The 21,928-nt window shown below is 39.8% G+C and overlaps 1 protein-coding gene across 1 annotated transcript in view; it reads left to right on the forward strand.

Annotated features, from left to right (window-relative positions):
- Positions 1 to 21,928, forward strand: part of hcn2b (hyperpolarization activated cyclic nucleotide-gated potassium channel 2b) — a 46,521-nt gene that overhangs the window by 13,382 nt on the left and 11,211 nt on the right. The window contains exons 4-6 of the mRNA XM_018667277.2: positions 6,840 to 7,058; positions 17,979 to 18,125; positions 18,775 to 19,015. Coding sequence (XP_018522793.1) covers positions 6,840 to 7,058; positions 17,979 to 18,125; positions 18,775 to 19,015 — 607 coding nt within the window. The remainder of the gene's footprint in view (positions 1 to 6,839; positions 7,059 to 17,978; positions 18,126 to 18,774; positions 19,016 to 21,928) is intronic.

Genomic DNA, 21,928 nt, shown 5'->3' on the forward strand with positions numbered 1-21,928 from the left:
GCTCTCGTCCATGAATCCCTCCTCACCCTGCGCCCCTCCCTTTTGTTCCTGACTCGTTTCATTCCTCGTCTCCTCCTCTTCCTCCTCGCCGTGTTTACGTTCACTTTTCTCTTTCATGCCTCAGATTGATGCGTGCTGTTTTAAGCCTGTGTGCCATTTTCCGAGCTCGATGCCACAATGCCAGCGAGCACCCATGTGGGCGTGGCCGCCTGGTGTGCTGTGCTGCTTTGCCGTCTTGGGGTAATCAAGGTCAGGGATCCTTTTCAGAGCGGCTTTGTATGAGAGACGCAGCGTTAAATGATCCTTGTGCTTCACTTTGAGCTGACTGACTGATTCTCTGCCTGCACTGGACATTAACTGGACCCCACCCATGTTTTCCTTTTTGCATCATGCCACGCACTTAGGCTATGGATATACAGCCAGATTACCTTTGTATAGAAACAACACATGATTCATTCACTTGCTCAGTGACACTGTCATGTGCACTTTTTATACCTGCTCTCATATGTCTTTGTGTGTCTGTTTTTTTTTGTCTGAGCCTTGTGGGTATGTAAAAATACGTGAAAGATAAGTAAGAGAAAACGAAAGCCCTCCTTATAACTCACTTCTTTCCTGTAATGTATTCAACTCTGTGTCTAAACACTCAAAAACACTATCTTTGACTTGTAAAAGATGTGCACGCAGCAGACAGTGGTGTTTACTATAAGCCTGATAATCAGGCTCCTGCAGCATAGTGATCACAAGAGACCAGATCATCATGGCCTGTTATATAAGTGACTCTCTGTTACATGGATGACAGGTGGTTTTGTCCCATCTATCTCAGCCTGATTGACTGTTAGATCAATGGCATTAGAATAAAGCCTCCTTCTTCCTCTCTACTTCTCTCCACTTCCGTCTGAACTCTGTTGCTGTATTTAATATTTAGGCTGCTGGGAGACATTTTACTGTAGGAGAAGAAGAGTTGCTGTAACTGCAATAGCACGCCAATTTATGTGGCTTTGTTATGTATGCATGTGTACTGTATGCAGGGCACACGCACACACACACATGCACACGTGCACTTCAAGAAACCCTCCTGCCTTGAAAATGGGGGATATCCTGCATTCATTCAATTAATGAAGTAATCTAACTGCCTGTCTGCACGCATAAGAATTATGGACAGTTACTGCGTGAGATCTGTGGGTGGAGGTGTTAGTGTTTGTGTGTGTGTGTGAGTGACAGCTGTCTCTTATGATCCAACAGCCTCTTTCAGGACTAATTTTGTACATGTAGTAAAATGTGATCTCAGTAACACAACTTCAATTTCTTAAAGACATTTTTCAGAGAAGAAAAATTAGTGGGTTACTTTGTTTGATTTGGAGCTGGCATGTGGAAATTGACTGAATCCTTGATTTATTCACGTAGTCTCGTGTCTCTTTTATGAGCGACTGCTCATGTACATTTAGTACAGAGAATGAATGTTTTATGCTGCCTCACATGGACTATTTATGGTAGAGACATGAAATTTGAAGTGAAGTTATTTTATGTGTTCTTCGTTACTTAAAATGCATTTTAAATCCAAGTAAATTAAGTCAATGGAGTTATTACTACATTAAAACGTATGTTTGTGAAAAAGGATTATTAGCTTCAATCTGAACTTATTTTTGATTTGCTAGGTCAAACTATGTGGTAGCTAGTTAAAAGAAAATAGCCTCACAGCCTGGTTGGAGCTGCCATCTTAGTGGGGCAAGTTGCCCCTCTGAAACCAACCCCATTTTAAGAAGAAAAGTTGTCCTGTCATATTTAGTTATGCAGTGAATGCAGTTTTCTGTAAACAGGTTGCATCTTTATATCTTGAAACATGAGTGGAATTAAGAGAAACTAAAACTCTGTAAAGTTTCCAAAACATAGATAAACTCAAACAATCAGCACTTTTAATAGTTTTGAACTGTTAGATTTCTTTGGGATGGAAAGATGTGTGGAACCTTACAGCCATACTAGAGAGTCAGGCTCCCCCCCCCCCCCAAAGACCCTTAACAGATAAGCATATAGATAATAACGGATGGTTATGATCTGATGATGTGGCTTACAGAGAGGTCACAAGCTTAGCAAAGTTGTCACAGTTCATCCTGGGTGGGGCATGATAATCTGTATAAAATTTCATGGCATTACCACATTACCATCCATTGAGTCACACTGTTAGCAAGGCTAAAAGAGCTCATACTTGTCATGATCGTAGCAGAACAGATGCTTTGGGCTCCAGTCATATGGCCACAGCTTGCATCATCATTGAGACACATTCTCCGGATGCACATGGTTGCACACCAACAGCATTCTGAAATCTACAGCTGTGCCTCAGCTCAGAGGCTAGATCCTCTGAAGGACACAGCCCACGACGGTGTGGCCCTCGGAAGACCTGAGGGCCAGACTGAACCTGCTCCTCCTCTGCAGAGGAGTTAGGCCTCATAAACTTAAGTGACTCGCAGTTGTAGAAGTGCACTTGCAATTTTTAGGACGGATTTAATACTGACTGGATGATGGATGATTGGATTTTTGTCATTTGTGTTGGCAGTTGGAAGAAATTAACAATATTTAAAGTGCAATAGAGGGAGGACTGACATCTATCTGGGGAGAGAAAAATTGCCCCTCTTCTCTGCTCCCACATAATTCAGACTACCCTCTCTTTAGCTGCTGTAATTGTTTTTTTGTAGCAGCTCATTGATGTATAAATGATGGGATTGTTGAGGCCCCACTTCCAACTAATATGAGGCATGAAATGTTGTTCATATAGCTAACAACTAAACAGATGATTTCACCTAGTGTGTTTCATTATGTGGTAGTTTATCACAGGATGCTGAACTTTCTCCTCTTGATATCTGTCAAAGGAGAAATACCAATTAAAAGCTAATGAACTCAGACCCAATAACCACAGTTTATTGGGCAGCAAGCTGTGATCCACTGAGTCAAATTCATATCACAACCCTGACACATTCACAATTTACAAGCATCCACTTCACATCTGATGAAGTCAATTAAGGACAGATAGGCATTAGTGGAGTAAGGCTGCCTTAAATCAGACTGGAATAAACCAGACTCAGATTAATTACATTTACAGCACAAGTGCTCCTACTTATGTTTTAGTCATGCTAGCAATCAGGGATAAAGTTGGTCAGTTTATCCACCACAACATCTATAGTTGGATTGCCATTAAATTTTGTACAGACATTCATCAGGTCAAGATTTAATTTGTCCAACACTCTGGTTTTGGTTCAATGCACTTCATTAGTGTTAATTATCAAATGTTAGCATGTTAATATGCTAAACTAAGATGCTCAACATGGTAAACATTGATACTTGCTAAACATCAGCACGTTAGCATTATGATTGTGGGCTTGTTAGCATTTAGCTAAACTGCTGTGTCAAGTACACCCTCACACAGCTGCCAGCTTCACTGTAAATCAGATCTTTTTACCATTTTAAATGTGATTACTATAGAATATTCAATATTGTTTGAGACAGGATCTCAGGGGGGAAATAATAATAGCTCCAATATGCTGCTACAGTTACAGGTCTGCTTTGTTTTTCAGAAAATAGAATACTGCTGCATCTGGTCAAGCAAGACCTTTTAACAGACTGCCACTTATATTCAGACAAAGCATCCAAAAGAGGATGCAATTGTATCACTTCCAGTTATGGATTTAAACTTGGGATATGCAGTTACCTTTGCAAACATAGCCACAATGATGCCTTGACATTTTGCTCATTAGTCCGTTATTCTGTTCTAACACACACTTTCTAGTGTGGAATGTGTGCCTTTTTCTGTTAAAGTCTGCACTCTTCATTAACATTGTTAAGTAATTCCAGCAGACACCAAGCCATCTTGCAACTTTCTGTACTCATTTGGTTTTAAATTATGAATACAAACATGTACCCACTGGCTCTAAATAATGAATCTTAACATTGCTAACAAGCTCTTTTATGGCAGTTTACATATTAAAATTCTAAATGTCAGTGTCATCTAAATGTCAGTCCTTTCATATGAACCAAACTCCCTGTGTCGGTCGGTCGACTGTCAGACAGGAACTGCACCCTGTCAGAGATGCTGAGCATGACTGGCATGAATCAAACACACACACACACACACACACACACACACACACACACACACACACACACATATACACAGCATGTATACCCAGATGGGTGTGCCAGCATGCACATACACTCACTATTCTATAATTACGCCATCATGCATCATAGATGTCCCATACTCCCTTTGTGTTCCTCCCTAAATGTATTATGTACAATTAGCTATCATCCGCACTGCTCAGTGGAGACCGATGGCAAATAAAATGAACACAAGAGCTAATTTCATCTGTTTCCTCCTTCTTTTTCCCCCGTCACTCAGGGTGGTATCACTGTAGAATTAGTTTATTGTGTTACTGTGAGTGTTGTAATTTTCAATAGTAAGAGACAGCTGTACACTGTGTCAGTTTTAATCAGCTATTATTTCAAACTTAAACACATTCAGACTGATTACAGCTGGTCAGTGTGGGTCATCCTGCTAATGCAGTCACATGCAAAAGAATAGTTCAACATTTGGAGAATACACTTATTTACTTTCTTGCAGAGAGTTAGACGGTTAATAAGAATATCAGTGCCAACCATTAAATATAAGGCTGTGGTCAGGTTAGCTTAGCTTAGCAGAAAGATTGCCTACAGTGAGAAACAGCTGGGCCGACTCTGTCCAATGGTAACAAATCCACCTACCAACACCTCCAAAATTCTTTGTATCTTGTTTGTTTTATTTCCTGCAGTTTTGTTATCCCAGTGAAGTTGCTAGGCAACCAGTGGGGAATCTACAAAGTTATTGCACCAGGCCAAGAAACAGTCCAGTTCAAAACTGGTAACTGGTTTTAATGTTGTGGCTGATTGGTTACGTGTAACTAGACACAATATATTGTTTTACTTTTACTTTAACTGCTGTATATGTAAGCACTATATGAAACAATTGCATCCACTTGTTTTAATACCCATGTTTACAGCATTATTTCTGACAACTTTATGATTGTGTTTTATGTACATATCACTGGGCAGAGCAGACTCACCTGCAACGTACTCCTTGATGCAGACTAAAGCATTTCTAGGGGGGGATGAAGTGATTTATACCTGCAGGCTTTTCGTAGTCATACCAACAGAGTGTTGCATCTGCAACCCACAGAAGAGTTATACTATCTCATCCTGTATTTGTGCCAAGATAGTGAAAAGTCCACTGGCAGGTTGCCACATATTTACAGCAATGATTTCCTCTAAACACCACAATAGCATGTGACAGTGGTAGATAGCCAATTTCATTACCAGGAGTTGTTTGGATCACAGACATCAAACTAAAGGCTATTTCTTGATTTTATCGCGGGCGTGGTCATGACCTCATCAACCCCAGGTGTGTCAGTGGATTGATTTATTAGTACTATTTTTTGTTGTATATTTATCTATGTGTGGTGTATGTGTTTGAGTGTGCTACAGACAGAGACACGCAGATGTAGTCATGTGTAAAAAGCTGTTTATTTCTGTGCCCTGGGTTAGGGCCTCCTACTGCTGCTGTATATCCATCAGTGATGAGGCCAGCATGTTGATGGCTGACTGTAGGGATTCAGCTCCAAGTCTGTTCACCACCCGGGGCAGTGGGGATGAGGCTCAGACTGAGGCTGGAGTTTTTAAATGTTCTCTCAGAGGTTGTAGGGAATATTTCTTATTATAATGGGCTTAAGGGCTGTGGATGACAGTGAGACAAGGACTGCAGCAGCAAGGCTTCATCGTATAGAAATAACAACAAAGCTGGAGATATGATGATGGCGCTTAAAATCTTGAAGGCTTCAAACCGTTGTTGTGGGTTTCTCTGTCTTTTATCTAAGATTAGAAGGCCTGGTTTATCCCTTCCAACAGATCCAAACAACTGATCCAGCTGACAGCTCAAAACAGATATGAAACTTTGAGCCATGCTCGGGTAAAGTGCCTTTAACATCTTGTCTTCTTTCTTTATGGTTCTTCTAATCACCTTTCTAAACACTAATTTTCAAACATCTGATGGCAACGCCTTGCCAGTTTGTCCTCTTTCACCTCCTCCAAAACCAACCAAATTTGAATCTCAAATGAAATGCAAATGACCCTGGAAAAACACAAATCAGATAAGAATCCAAGCAGTCAATCAGTGACTGGGGACACTACTTGTCCCAGAAGAACACACACACACACACACACACACACACACACAGTGGTAAACTCCGGACAGTGTGTGAGACACAGCTGTTTGAGGGGAGGATGTGTGGTACGGCGGTGCCTGTGGAGGGCTTTCTAATGACTCTAACATGGGAGAATTAGAGTTGACTGAGTGTGTGAGCACCAATCAAAGGCAGACTGGAGCAGGCAGATGTACGCTCTCCTCATTAACACTTGCTTTTTTCCTCATCTCCTTCTGTTCGGCCAAGACAAGGCGAGGCCGCTCAGTGATGATGATTAGGCTCTCCACTAAACCTGCAACAATCACCAGACACAGAGCCATACACTATTCAGGAATGTCTTACTCTTTAGCCCTCTCAGTCTTTAATGCACTCTTACTATCACCACTTCTGTCACACTCTAACCTGTATAAATTTTCACTGCAGTGTGTCTTGACAGTATACCTCTGGCAGAGATGACAGGCTCGGGTCATCAGGTCAAAACCACTGTAGCATAAAGGTAAAAATACAAAAGTGAGGAGCTATTCCGGGAGAACAGAATAACCCTGATTTTTCTCCTCTCCTCTCCCATTCTCCACTTCTCTCTCATTCTTTGCCCTCCCTCCATCTCTCTCTCTACAGAATGACTCATGGAGCGAGCTCTACTCCTTCGCCCTCTTTAAGGCCATGAGCCACATGCTGTGCATTGGATATGGAAGACAAGCTCCAGAGAGTATGTCGGACATCTGGCTGACCATGCTCAGTATGATCGTAGGAGCCACCTGCTACGCCATGTTCATCGGCCATGCCACTGCGCTCATCCAGTCTTTGGACTCGTCTAGACGGCAATACCAGGAAAAGGTCAAGATTTGTCTTGTTTTTGGTGTGCTGCTTTCTCTGACTGGATGTTCAACATCCTGCATAAAGCTCTTATGATTGAGAAAAGTTAGCAGATTAGTGGTTGGTTCAGCTAAATTACCAAAGAAGGGAAAAAAAAGATTATTTCATACCCCTGAAGTATCTAGACAAGCAGATAGCTGTATATACTTACTTACTTTCTTTTCTAAGAATTAGATGAGAAGATCAATTGCCAGTCATGAGTGTGAGTGTGTGTATGAAGCTAGAGTCAGGAGGCATTTAGCTTATCCTAGCATAAAGACTGGAAAAAGGAGGAAACAGCTAGCCTGGCACTGTACAGAGTTTAAAAAGAAACAAAAAAACATGCCTTCTATCACCTCTAAAGCTCACTAATTAACACATTATATCTTGTTTGTTTAATCTGTCTGCAGAAAAAAGATACAAGTTGTACTTTTACAGAAAGTTACTTGCAGCAGCAATTTCTCCCAGGCTGGCTATTTTTCCCCGCTTTCAGTCTTTACGCTTAACTGAACTAATCTGCTCCTGGCTCTAGCCTCATACTTGATGGACAGATGTGAAAGTGGTATCAATGTTCTTATCTAACTCTTGGCGAGGAAGCAACTGAGGGTAATTCCCAATATCAAACCATTATTTTTGATAAATCCGACAACATCTCTTTTCAGAAACAATGTCCTGGTTACTTTGAATAATCCACGGACTGTGCTATAAACCCTATGAAAACCGAGAGCTGTGTTTTCTGTGGAGTTACCAGGAACGCTTTCCCTGGAAAGAGATGTTGTTTTTCATATTTTTTAATGTGTATTTTTCAATGTTGTCCACATCACAAACAAAATTTAATTCAGCTCCACTTTACTACAGCTGGCCAGGTAGTGATTCTGTGGCTCTGTATTTCATTTCAGTCTATCTTTGGATCACTGGTGATATACATCAGGGCGTTAACTTCAGCATTACCTTACCTGTTCACAGATGGCCTAACTGTCTAGAGCATAGCAAGATGCCACAAGGAGACTCCATAAGGAGATTTAATCTACAGTGTTTGTCCTTTACAACAATGTAGATAAGGTTATCACATTTGATATGAACAGAGAGGGTTTTCTCATTTCATTCCAATGCACTTTGATCAGAACAGTACCTGTTCTATTAGTTCGATATTCATGGCTGCAGCTCGCCGGGCCGAGGCCCGTCTGTCGTCTCTGTACAACGGCAGATCAAAGCGTTGGGTGTCTGCGAGCTTTATAAGGCCACGGTGTCATCAGTGCTCTGTGTCTTGTTAGTTTCCTTAGATCCTGGATGTTGTGGGGATGTCTTATGCTATCTGTCACTCATACGCATGCATGCAGACATGCACACCATGCATCAGAGTGATTGGTCAAGCCTTCTTGTCTAGTTGGAGCCTCTGGCTAATGTTTAGAACAAAGGGTGATCAGGATTTCTTCTGTTTCATGTTTGTTTTCTGAGTCCTGTGGCCTGGTTGTGCATCATGTTGGAGAGATAATCATGTTGCTTCATTTTCTAGGTCACAATATCACTGAGCATCCATGATGATGTTTGTTGAGTTTATTGCAGACCAGATAATCCTGTGGGAAGGGTTGTGATAGTTTTTAAACTGTAATGAAGCTGCTGTATGTATGTGTGCAGCGGGGAATAGATACATTATCGATGGATCTGGGGTACACCATCCACTGAATTCCATTTAGAAATCTGTATTGTGGATATACACACAAACATACACAGAGGGGTCGTTGTTGTGTCACTGTAGTTTCACATCAGTGATGCTGGTTAAAGAGAAAACATAAATTAAGATGTTGGTTCTCTCAAAACACAAAGATACTTCTGCCACCACCACAATACAAAGCAGGTGAATGGAATTTTTTTGGTGGTCACAGGATTAATAACTGACACTGGAAAATTCAGCAGAAACAATGACCCTGTTACTTTGGGTCACTTACAGGGTCACCTCTTAAATTGTTGACAGCGTGTTTTGTCACATAGATTCTGACTTTTTAAATGTCATTTTTCAGTCTTCGGAGGACCACAAACAAACCCATTAACAAAAAGGTCTTTTGACGTGACCAGATCTGACATCCACTTGACTGTCCTCTTGTCCTCCATGGATGGAGTTTTTTCATTCAGCAACCTCAGATCTGTAGACTGTCTCACTAATCAGTGCCATCTCATAAATCCACTCCTCCAAATACACTCTCATAGACTGGCTTTTTATGTAATTGGCTTTTGATCTTGCCAACTTTTAACCTTGTGTTGTTTCCCCATGCATTTTTTAAAATCTAATTTCATTTTCTCAAGTTACTTTTCTTTTGATCATGTTTTCTATTTTTATGTTTCAGTTGTCTTTTATTCTTTATTAATTTTATTATTTCATTCTTGTTGTTAAGCTTGCCTGTAATGAACTCTGCTTGATTAAGTGCTATTTTTTAAATGTTTCTCATTGTTGTGGTCCTTATTGCATCAGCAAAAAAGGTTATATTATCAGTCCCATTCGTGTTTATTTGTCTGTTAGACAGCAGATACATCACAAAAACTTATTAGCAGGATAAAGTGGTATTTAGTGGAAAGTGAGATCCAAGGACATCCATTACTCACCAAATTTGGTATGTAGCTCTGTAACCTGAGAAAAAGTTGCTATATGATTTTACTGTAATTGGTTTACAAATGAGCTATTTGACATTAATGCCATAAGTCTTAAGGATGTTGTCTTGCAGTGAGCGCAGTTCTGCTTCAAACAGAGACTGAAGAGAAAAATTGAGAGAAAGGGCAAATGAGCTGCAGACTATATGCTGGAGTCTCTGTTTTGTGTCGGTTACGTATAGCTGTACTTTGTCAGTGATGTGACGTCTGGAGCAATCAGTTCCTGCCGTTGCTCTTGTTCTCCCCTTCTTCCATGATGCACGATGGTGAAATAATGAACAGAGTGGCAACACCCTACTAGGCTTGACTAAGACAACAAATCCAACATCCCATCCCTCTCCTGGTACCCCGCAACTGTTTGTTCATCATTAACCAATGAAGTGAACTGTGCTGCACTGAGCTCTGCCATAGGTCCATCAGATAACAGACTGGAGACAGAGCTATGGGTTGGAACTTGCCTCACTGACAAAACAGATTCTTTGTATATGATAGACTAAATGCTAGCGACAGCATGAACTTATATTGACATAACACAGAGTAAACAGTTAGCATCATGCTCAGTGTTGAGACAGAAATGTCATAATAGCTCTGCCGCTAAGCGTCTTCTCTAAGGCGAGCATGCAAAAACCCCACTGACCAAAGAGAGATGTGGATTCAAACTGTTTGCTGTGGGTTCAAGAGCTGGACAAAGCACACTGGTATTTTTTCTGCTTTATCAGAATTGACACATGTTGTTTGATTAGCCATGTGTTTAGCAGGTCTCGGGACAAGAATATAAATAGAGACACACACACAGTAAATGTGATAAGAGAGGGATGCTGCATGTTAATGAGACACACTGTAGAGCAGTAGTTCCCGACCTCTGATGTACCCTCACATCCCTGTCAGATTACCTCAGGTACCTGTTCATTGACACCACCCATCATGTTCTGGATGTGTTCAACTGATTTGTAAATAAGTAGTATTATATTTTTTCATACAGTTGAATTGTCAGTGTTCAGCAACTAACACTTGGAGTGTCAGAGGCTATATGTTTCAACCATTCATTGATTAGTTTGAGCTAATAGGCTATCGTGCCTGTTTATCTTTTTCTTTCTAATTATTTCAATTGTTATTTCATTTAATTAATTAATTCACCAGTTTATCCATTACTTTTACCTATTTCAACCATTTATCTCCTTTTAGATAACTACTTCAACTGTCTCATTTAGCTAAATATTTCTCCTCCTTTACTTTTGTCTATTTCAACCATTTATCCGTTAGTACATTAGCTTATTATTTTAATTGTCTAGCCATAAATTTGAACTACTTCACATGTTTATTCATTCATTTTAGATTATTGTATCAAATGTTTATACTTTCCCTAATTTATTTAAATATTTATCCTCTTTTAGCTATCTATGTAAACCATGTTTTGCTATTATTACTTTTAGCTAACTATCTCTGCTAGCTTGCTAACATGGTTCTCCATGGCAACATGTGGTGTTCTGTGTTACAACTTACTCAGATTTACTTGGTGGTAGGTACTGTGCACTCAGCCTGTTGTTGCTGGTACCTTCCTGCTTCTTGTGACAAATTTACTAAAGATCAGCATCACTCCAGCTTATTATCCTGATTGAAAAGCTATTTTCCTCCTAAACACAAATATGTATTTTTTGTAACAGAATCATGAAATTTCATTTTTTTTTAATTACTTGAACCAGTCCACAATCTTTACCACATACCCCCAGCAACATAAGTATCCCCTGAGTTACAAGTACCCCTGGTTGGGAATCACTTCCAGGATATGGGATCATTTAAAAACATGTAGGAATATGATGTTGCCACACTTTGAGAGGGGCCACGGTTGTTGAAATGTGAAGTTCTAGATGATGTAATATTACTTTTTGTGTGTCTGTGGGTGTTCACACAATCTCAAACAGTGCTACAGTGAAAATGATGAGGCAGTGGCAGCAGCTCACCATTCCCTCTCTTGTCCCCTCCTTCACGTTGAGGTGACTGGTGCCCTCATCCCGTGTTTCTCCACAACACTCTTCCCATCTCCAGCCCTCCCCTGCTTCATCTGTCCATTTGCCCTTGACTGTTGGGCAATACACCATCTGCCAGCGGACACCGCACATGGACAGAGGGCATTAGCCATTATGTAACTGCGCTCCCGCTTCTCCTTCTCCCCTCATCACTTCCTCCCCCTCAAGAGCAATAGAGCAGCGTGTCCCACTAGTTGTAAGAGGAGGGAGATGTGACCCCCGGGGCCCACAGTGATGAGGACTGATCCACTGGGCCTTGACACATCAAACAGCGACCTGAGGAACTGCTCACTTCATAATCTGGACAATCACTGAGGCCTGCCCTAGACTACCAGGGTCTCTGACACTTACTGTAGGTTTGATAGATTAAATACATCATCTTGAGACAATAGATTTCATCTCAAGGTTGTCTCACTCACTTGCTTTTTCAACCACAATTCATTGTTGAAAATGGGAAAGCATTTTTTTTTTTTGTTTTTTTTCTTCAGGGTCAAGACTGTAGCTTCATGCTTAGTTTCATCAAATATTATTTGAATTGGAGTTGTTCTCTTATATAGTTAAGACAGTCCAGTCATCTGATTCTCTCTTTATGCAAGACATTTACTTTCTTAAAGTCACTATATGTAGATTTTTTTGTGATTGTTTCTTTCACATTATTTCAATGATTTTTTTTTTCAGTTTTCATTTGTAGAAAAGACACCAGGTGATAATTGGTGCCGTGGTGTTGCTTGCAGCTCATTCATTCTTAGTGTCACTGTCTTTTCTGATACTCCCACTGGGAGGTACATACATTTTTCACATGGCTCTTCTCATAACTTTAAAGAGCTACTTCAGAGATTTTAGTATTGCAACAAATTTAGGAGAGTCATATTTAAAAATGTCTACATCTTTAAAACTCCTGCCCCCGGTTCATAACAGGCTTTCTGTGCAGAATTTAAAATCCCAACACCCAAACACAGAAAATAACCCAGATTACATCAGGGTTTTATTTTTCAAACTTTGAAGATCTCCTTCCAGAGCCACAGAAGAAATTATCACTACTGTTTTCGCAGGCTGAGAGGCACATCCACAACAAGTAAACTGAACTTGATGAGTGAAATAAGTGGAGTGCCCCTTTAAAATACAGACTGTCAAGGTATTCTGGACATCTTCTTGATATTTCTTTCCATCTTTTCCACAATCCACACTCTCTTTCTCTCACCACATTTTTTCTTCATGTCATGTTTATATGTAAATGAGAAATCAAAATGTGATGATGGATTTTATCTTGAGTCATGTCATTAGTGCACTTTATGAAAAGACACACACAACAATATAGGACATAAAATATCGTGTCAGTTCCCCCTTCAGTTCCTCCACCTCATCATTAATGCACAGAGTATGTGAGTGCATATTTTGTTTCTCTGTATTTATTTATCTACATCTGAAGCTGAAGTCGCCTCGGGTTGTATACACTCAGTATACCACATACACACAGACACAGTATAAGACTAGTCACATCCTGACATGGCCCAGTAATGGGAGGGCCAATTCAATTTCTCTCTTCCCTCTGTGGCAGCTTACAGTGACAGCCATGCATCATGTGCATAAGCCACCAACTGGGGGCTTTATGTCCCATAAAAAAAATCTATGTTCTGTTTTGCCCCCCCCACTAACTAAGTCCACTGGTTGAGGGGAACAGATTGGATTTCATAAATGTAATGCATTTGTTAGTCTTACACAAATAACAGCAGTAGGATCTAAGTCCAGTCTTCTCTACATTCCTGGCCATAAAGATTGATTTTCTAAGATGGACACCACATTATTAGGAGGATGTCTGTAGATGTAGTTTCAGTTTCTGAGTGCTGGATGGTAGATATTCACCATAGAAGTATGTATCTGGCCATACACGTGAATTTGTTCACACAGTATATATCCAGGTCCTTTGAGTGTGTTTTTGTGTGTGTTGCGTATGTTATCCAGTGTGAGTCAGATCATAAATTTAAGGTAACAGACACCTGTCATCTCTCGCATCTTCCCTTTTGTCTCCTTCGCAAACAGCAACAAACATGACTGAGTGGTAACACAGAGTGCATTATGGATTTCCAAAACACAACCTTACATGGGACAACTGTGTCCATATTTTGTAGTTAAGAAGTGAGCAGATTTTTTTTATTTTTTATTTTGGTCCTACTCTCATCCCACTGACTTTGAGTGACATGGCCACTAATCTAAGTCTAATGCTGAGAAAATCAGAAAGTCAATAAAACTCAGCTCCTCCAACCAACAACCACTTTTAAAGGAGTTGGAGAACGAGGGAGATAGACAGAAATGTCATTTCAGTTTAATTGAGACTGTCACACACTGAATCCTGAGGCAGGAAACACTTAATAGGAGCCTTCCCAGTTTATCCCCATGTTTGATTGAATGAGCCGGATACTCTGGAAGTCTGCTGCATCTTTATTGTTAGTGACATGAGGCAAATGCGGGAGGGTTGTTATCAAGTTTAAGTGAGAGCTTGAATCCTTTTTTTGTTTTATTGGGTTTGTTAGGCACAGCATTTCTGGGGAATACCCCCTTACACAACACATAACAAAATATATCTTTATAATTTGAAAAGAAAATTGCAATGTCTGGATTACCTGTTTACTTTCAGGATGAGGAAGACATCCTGCGAGGCTTTCATTCAGTGCCACCATGGCTTTTCATGCAAAATGAACCACAACCTGAGGCAATTAATTAAGACTGAATGAGAATGAGATTAAAATTGGTTTACGTAAGAAAGAATCGGATGCAGTAAACTGTTTTTGCAGATGTAATTTCATTATGTGGTTTATTAAAGTAAGTGATCCAGTCTGATTATCATTTTGTCATGTGTACATAGGATCTGTTTCTGCAGGATGAACTTCACAGTCTGCTATTAGACAGTAATAAATAACAGAAAGAGAAGGAGAAGGCATGGATTTACAGTAGTCTAAATAGAAATTAAGAAGTCAACATCAACAAAAATGCCTCTAATATTTTATTAAGCGTTCCTGAAAAGAAGAACTACTGTTACTTTCCGATATCAACATTGCGGTTCTTACATAAACCCAAGTTTTTCCTTTTAATGAGAACCACTCACTGCTTCACATATGGAGAGAAAATCCTCCGGTAGAGAGACAAAATTAATGCTGTCCTACCATGACAGCCAGTATGTGCTGTATTAAAGATATTGTGATTTGAAGTGTCACCCAAGCCATTAGGGTCAAGCTTTCATTTTCTTCTCTAACCCATATGTCACCTTACAGTGTGACAAAATGTAATTTCCTGGAGAGCGTGCCATCCTATCCCATGCGTGTGTCATTGACTGTTACAAGCAAGGTCACTGTCAGCGCCCTGGCTGTTCCTCTATACATGATGTGTTGTCAGAAGTCGTGATTGTCTGGTCAGGACATGGGCTCGCAGGCAGTAAGATACTGGATTCTCCTGGATTTATGTACCCACACAAGCAGCTGAAGATCAACCTCTGTAATAGTCACTACACTATTTCCACAAGTCATTTAATAATTTTCCAGTATTTTTATTGGTCATCTAGTCTCATTATAAGATTAGGACAGGTGTCAAATCAAATTAAAAAACAATAAAAAATGTCTAGGTAGGTGTTGGGACACCATGAGCATCTAGAACAGCTTCTCCAAAGCTCTGGGACTTTATTGGAGCAGCATTCTTCCAAAAAACATGCTCTCAGTGAGGAGTGTTTTGCTGGTGGTGGATAGCGCTTTCTAAGGCATCCTGCAAAATCTCCCATATGTGTTCCAGTGGGTTGAAATCTAGTAACTGTTACAGCCAAAGCTAGACCTGGGTGATATGATGATCTATACTGTGAAGTGAAATCAGTTTGTCAGACGTCTGAGATTCTGTCGTGCATTTAATACTCTCTCTTTAATATCTTTGGGTGTTTTAGGGCATTGTGGGGAATTTATTTGGTTGGACAGAACCTTGATTTGACAGGTAGTTAATTTGCTGAGTTAGTCAAAGGCAGACTCCTTTCTTAACTAAGTAACTGTTATAACTCTCTTAATGTGGCCAAACTGTGACCTGTAGTCTTCCTAATGTTTACACTCATTTATTCAGTTTTTTTTTTCTTTCATTTTTTCAACTATACATCAGATGAAATGCCAACTGAATTTGTCTCAGTGGCTTAGAACAATAGCCTTGCTGTTAGCTTTTTGAGTCTATCCAGGTGATAACTGAAAGGGTTTAATCAGCTTACATATTATATAAAGTTCACGTTTTTTCATATTCAGCTCTTTCTACCATGTGATTTCTTTGTTCCAGTGAAAACTGACAGCCATAAATTCTCAACAGGTGGATGTCTCGGTTGATTAATATAGAAATTGTAAATCCCGCAGGTAGTCTTTAAACAATGACGGCTTTACTTGACAGGGTGCAATCAGTGTCTTTTTCGTTGGCACTAACTGGCACAGTCAACACCATCGGTTTATTACCCAAGGCTGTTTAACAATGAGCATTACATATTTGAAGTCTATGTGGAAGATTTGAGATGCATCTTGTTGTATTTTTCAAGTGTGGTGTTGGACAGGAGAGGTTCTCCCTTGACCTCCAGCTTGAAACCTACTACTCATCCAATTGACAGTTTATTCCACAGAGAGATGACTCACACTGCTTAACACACACAAACACACACACTTGGGAGAGAGAGAGAGCTCTTATGTAAGATTTTAAAGCAACTCCAACATGGATTCCTTACACTTCTCGCACAGTATTGATCACTGTTAACAGCTTAGCTCATTCATATTATTCCTGCTCTTATGATTTAATTTAACCTAATAAGATATATTTTAGTAATACTAGGGATACAGGCATTTTTGTGTACACCTGTAACAGGAAGTGAGCAGCTCTCCTAAACTAGTTTAAGTCTTATCTTGTTGGCCTATTGTACTAAAACACGAGTCATGTGGCCACTATCTCACCTTCAGGGCGTTGTTGTGTGCTGTGTATGAGTGCATTTTTTCTTTGTTTACAAGAAGGCGGTGACATGTGAAACCACACAGAATACCCCATCTTCTTTGAATGAACAAAAAACCAATCCAAAAGCCATTTGTGTATGGTGAGGAGGAAAAAGAAGCAAGATTTATTCCCCAACTGACAGAGTGCCATGCCATCTTATAGAAAAACACTATACAGTAGATCCAGCTGCTTCTATTTTCACAGGGAATCCAGGCATGAAATGTGTTATGGAGTGTCATAATGAGTTGAGAGAAGTGGACATTCAGGTTGCATTTGATGTAGATAAACATGGGGAATACATGATGGTGTGAATCACTTGGGTTCAGTTTGACCCTCCAGTGAACAAACATGATGTGCTGCATCCAACCTCCACTTTCAGCTCTCTTTTTTTTTCCAGCCACATAGTTACATATTTATCAATTCCAACATAAATAACAAACGTCTTCCTTTCTCAGAATAGTAACTTGAGTACACAAATGCCCACTGGTTCCATTTAATTATTTACCTGTGTCTTTTTTTTCTTTACAACGGTTTGATAGGTCATGGAGTTGTTGTTTCATATATTTGTCTCAATTTGTGAAAAACAATAGTAGACGTGTTTTCCCTGTGGAAAGCCTTTCTTTTCTGTGGGTTTGTCCCTTCAAAATAAAGCGTTTTAATAGACCAAGACCACCAGAGAGAGAGTGTAAGGGAAACCAGCAGTGGTTAAGGTGTACGATAGCAGCATCATTCTTCTCTAAACACAGTACAGCATGATGAATCCTCACGGGCTTTACAGAGCTGTCATGTTTCCTTAACAACTTCATCACAGTTTTCCTCCTGTAGCTACAAGGTACAAATGGGTCACAGGATCATCATGTTTGCAGACTTGTACATCTAAATAACTGCACACATGAGCGCTGACTGTAGCTTTTTTAAGAGCCAGTGATGAGACAATCTGAGAAAGTCAGCTTGAGTAGAAATGAGAGCTGGGTGCTATCTCCACAGACAGCTGCAGTATCTTGGCAAAATCACCATGATGCTGCAGGAATCATATGATTGAAGTGTTTATTTTGGTTTGTCAAGTGACACCATGATGCTGTAAAACTGTTGCCATCAGTACGTCACTATTATAAAGTTGGACAGACTTCTTAAACCTCTTATTGTCACACTTAACAAAGGAGTTGCTGAGTCCTGTTTTTCATTGACCATCTCTTCTCCATCACCACTATCTCTTATTCCTCTCTCCATCTTTTAGTACAAACAAGTGGAGCAGTACATGTCCTTCCACAAACTACCGGCCGACTTCCGACAGAAAATCCATGACTACTACGAGCACAGGTACCAAGGCAAGATGTTTGATGAAGAGAGCATCCTGGAGGAGCTTAATGAGCCTCTGCGCGAGGTATGGAATATATACAATACAATAATGTGTTCAGTCACTGTGTTCTCAAGTTTCCACAGTTAAATATATGTAATTTCCAGATTTACATACCACCTGGTAGTCAGTAAAATCTTGTGAAGTTTTTATCAGTACTCACTGAAAAATAACAAAATTTTAAAAGAAAGAAACAGATGGTTTTTAAGTAATTTTCACATGGACTTTACACTCCCACACACCCAAAAGCTGTTTTTCCTGCTGCCTACTTGAGTTCAGAGTGAACAATGTCTTCTTGCTCCAAGGGCAGCTCAAAGTACGCTTGAGGTAACAGGAAAAAAAGAGAAAACTTGGGATAATATTCAAATGAGCTGCACCAGGGTCCCTCAAGGTAAAAAAAAAAGAAAAAAAAAGAAAAAAAAAACTTGCTTGCTCTGAAAATGGTGCTTTTATTACAGGACTTTCAGCTTTTGTTTTAATATTCTAAATAAAATGGCAAATTACTTTATCTGCTGATCTAATAACTTCTACCTATCATGCATGTACACCCAGCCAATGACACCCACAATCAATAGTTGCCAATGCAAAAAAATAAAAATAAAATAAAAAAAAAACCCTATCTATCCAAATCCAAATCTTATCCAAATCAAGTCAAAACTCTGCTGTCACTGTTTAGGAAATTGTAAACTTCAACTGTCGTAAGCTGGTAGCGTCCATGCCGCTGTTTGCCAATGCTGATCCCAACTTTGTGACTGCCATGCTGACCAAACTGAGATTTGAAGTCTTCCAACCTGGAGACTACATCATCAGAGAGGGCACCATCGGCAAGAAGATGTACTTCATCCAGCATGGGGTGGTCAGCGTCCTGACCAAAGGAAGTATTGGCATGAAGCTGATGGATGGCTCCTACTTTGGAGGTTTGTCTCTGTGTCTGTCACTGTAGGATCATCTCTTACTTTTCTGTTTTATTCTGCTTATTTCTACTGTTCTATTTATTTTGATTGTTTATTTTAATTCACTATTATTTTCTATTCTGTTATGGTCTATTCTATTCTATTCTATGCCTCCAGACAAGTGTTATTTACCTTATAAATCCCAACAGAAGCCGCTACAGTAAGATCACAGATTGTGTTTACTATTCAAATAAGAATCATAGCAACAAGCACATGACAAAGAACCCCAGCATCCTGACATTGTACTTGGACAGCTTGTGCAGTCTTCCCTCACAGCCACTTCTGCCCCACTTTCCCAGGCTGTTGTTCCTCTGTGGCTATTTAGAAACATGTGGTGCTCCTGCCTACCATTGCCACCCATAAACCCCCCCCACACACCACACACATATATATATATATATATATATATATATATATATACATATATATATATATATATATATATGTTTTTTTTTCTAAGTCTCATGGCGGGTTGATGGTTTTGGCTGCATTTTCAACATCCGGTGGCCTCTGCAGCAAACCAGAGTTCACTGTCAGTAATGTTGATGTGCCAGCAGCCCAGGGTGCTGTCAAGATGGCACACACACATACATCCAATTAATAACAGCTAATTAGCACAGCAGAACAGTGATGACGGGGCCATTTGTAATGTCAAGCATAGACTATTCGAAGCCATCCCCACCACCAGGGAGGAAATCACAGGTCTCTCTTCATGCACAAAACTAACAGTGGGCCTAGACTGGAGGGATGGCATGGTTGCAGGAGTGTGTATTTGTGGTAAAATCTCTGAATTAATAAGCAGCAGGAAGTAGATAGCAATGTCGAGCCAAACATGTGACTTTCTTTTTTTTTTTTTTTTAAATAAGATTTAGCTGTTAGGACTACAGGTTTGATACATGCTACACATTGACATAAGTATTTCCTGTTGTTTTACATTTCTTGGCCTGTACTATTGTCATGTCATCCAATATTTTGTACACATCTTTCATTGGCTTCACTGGCTCCATTACTGTATTAATATATTTAGAAAAAGACAGAGCTTTGTCTTTTTTTTTTCTATGGCTGTAAATGCAGCTGAGTCTGCAGCTTAGCCTTTGGCCAGTTTGGCTGTCTGGCAGAACAGTGCACCATTTGTCCTGCCACAGTCATCTCATTGCTTAGCATTTCTCATAGAATAATTGTGTAATCCTAATTTGGATGTGTTGAATATAAGGTTCTGTACAGTTGCATATTCTGTGAGTCTGTACAGGTTTGTGGCGTAGCTGTTGAAACCTGTCTGAAGTGCAGAAGCTCTCACAATATGTTACTTCAGAGACACTTTTCTTTCAAGTGGATGAAAGTACAGATGAAAGGTTGTTAAAGGGGAAATCCAGCAGTTTAGTATTACATAAAGTTGAGGGGCAGGTAAGAGACATATTAAGAGAAGAATGATCAAATTGAAGCAGCAGAGGCCAAGATTTTAGTCCACACTATGGATTAAGCTTAAAAAACATTTACCATTATACCCACCCATCACCCATATACCCATGATAACCCTGATGAGGTTATTTTATCAGACTTGATAAAGCTCGTCCAGAACCACAGAAGACAAACAGCTGTTTGGACTGTCTCAGTTGTACTCCACATGACGAAAACCTTCTCCCCATATGTAAAATTGGTGAAGTTCACCTTTAACTGTTAATTGATGGATTGGGATAATTCTTCTGAATCTAGAAGACAACGATAAAGAATGTGTCTTTACTACTATAAACAGGAGGAGCTTCCCTGTGAACAGAAGAGAATTTTGGACAATATATAATAATATATAATATATCAAACTAATTGGAATGGGAAACAGCGTGACCCAGGCTAAAGGAAAAGGTTAAGGCAGTAATGATCCCAAGGAGTGCTGAATATTCAAATAACTGCTAAATTTCACTTTACCCAGCTAAGATTTCTCTGTATTTTTCATCATATTTGAGGATAAGAATTGCCCTATCCACAAGCTACAAATGGTTACCCAGTGGTTTTGAACAGCTTTTTAATGCAGTCTCAGTGGTTTCATTAGGATTATTATACTCTCCCAGCGCTTACCACTGCACAGTAATGATGCCAGAAATATGCAAATGCTTGTGTTATGTATAACCAGGAAGAACCCAAGAGACACTTTATGAAAGGATGTCTGGGGCATTTTGTGGAGAGTTTTTCCGCAACTCTCAAAACTGGAGCATCTAAAATGTTCACCTTCATTTTTCAGACAGGACTGGACAAAACTCAACTTTAGAAAGTTTTTTCTTTTTAAAGATGTCTTTCCGCTGACATTTCAGATATTCTGACCATATTACATGTGATGCATTACCAAAGCGCTCATCAATAGACAGACTGATGCTATGACTGCATGTTATAGTTCCATCTAAAGGGCTTTGTGCAGTGCATACTACAGCTTTTACTTCCATTACAGCAGCTGACTGTGAGGAGCATAACCACTAACGTACAGTAAGCAGAGTGGCGTCCATCTGTGTAGGCTATTAATCATTAATCTACAGAGGAAATATAAATCCTTTAACAGAGAGGCAGAAAACATGGTCATACTCAAGGTCACACTTAAATAACCTCTGAATGAAGCACTGCTGCGTCCTGACTCATAGTCGCTATGGGTGTATGTCAATGTACTGTATGTACAGTATGCGTCAATTGTATAGAGACAGTGTGTGTTTATATGCAAAATGTCTTGCAGCCGTGACCTGGATCCTATCAGTATGACTAATCGTACAATGTTAAAAAATTAAAAGTTTGACAGTTCGATATTTTGGGAAAGACACTTGCTAAAAGTTGGTTGAGAAGATAGGTGCCAGTCATATCTGTTCAAGAAATGTGAAGCTCCTGCCAGCAGCCAGT

The sequence above is a fragment of the Lates calcarifer genome, linkage group LG17, assembly GCF_001640805.2.
Source record: "Lates calcarifer isolate ASB-BC8 linkage group LG17, TLL_Latcal_v3, whole genome shotgun sequence".
NCBI lineage: Eukaryota > Metazoa > Chordata > Actinopteri > Centropomidae > Lates > Lates calcarifer.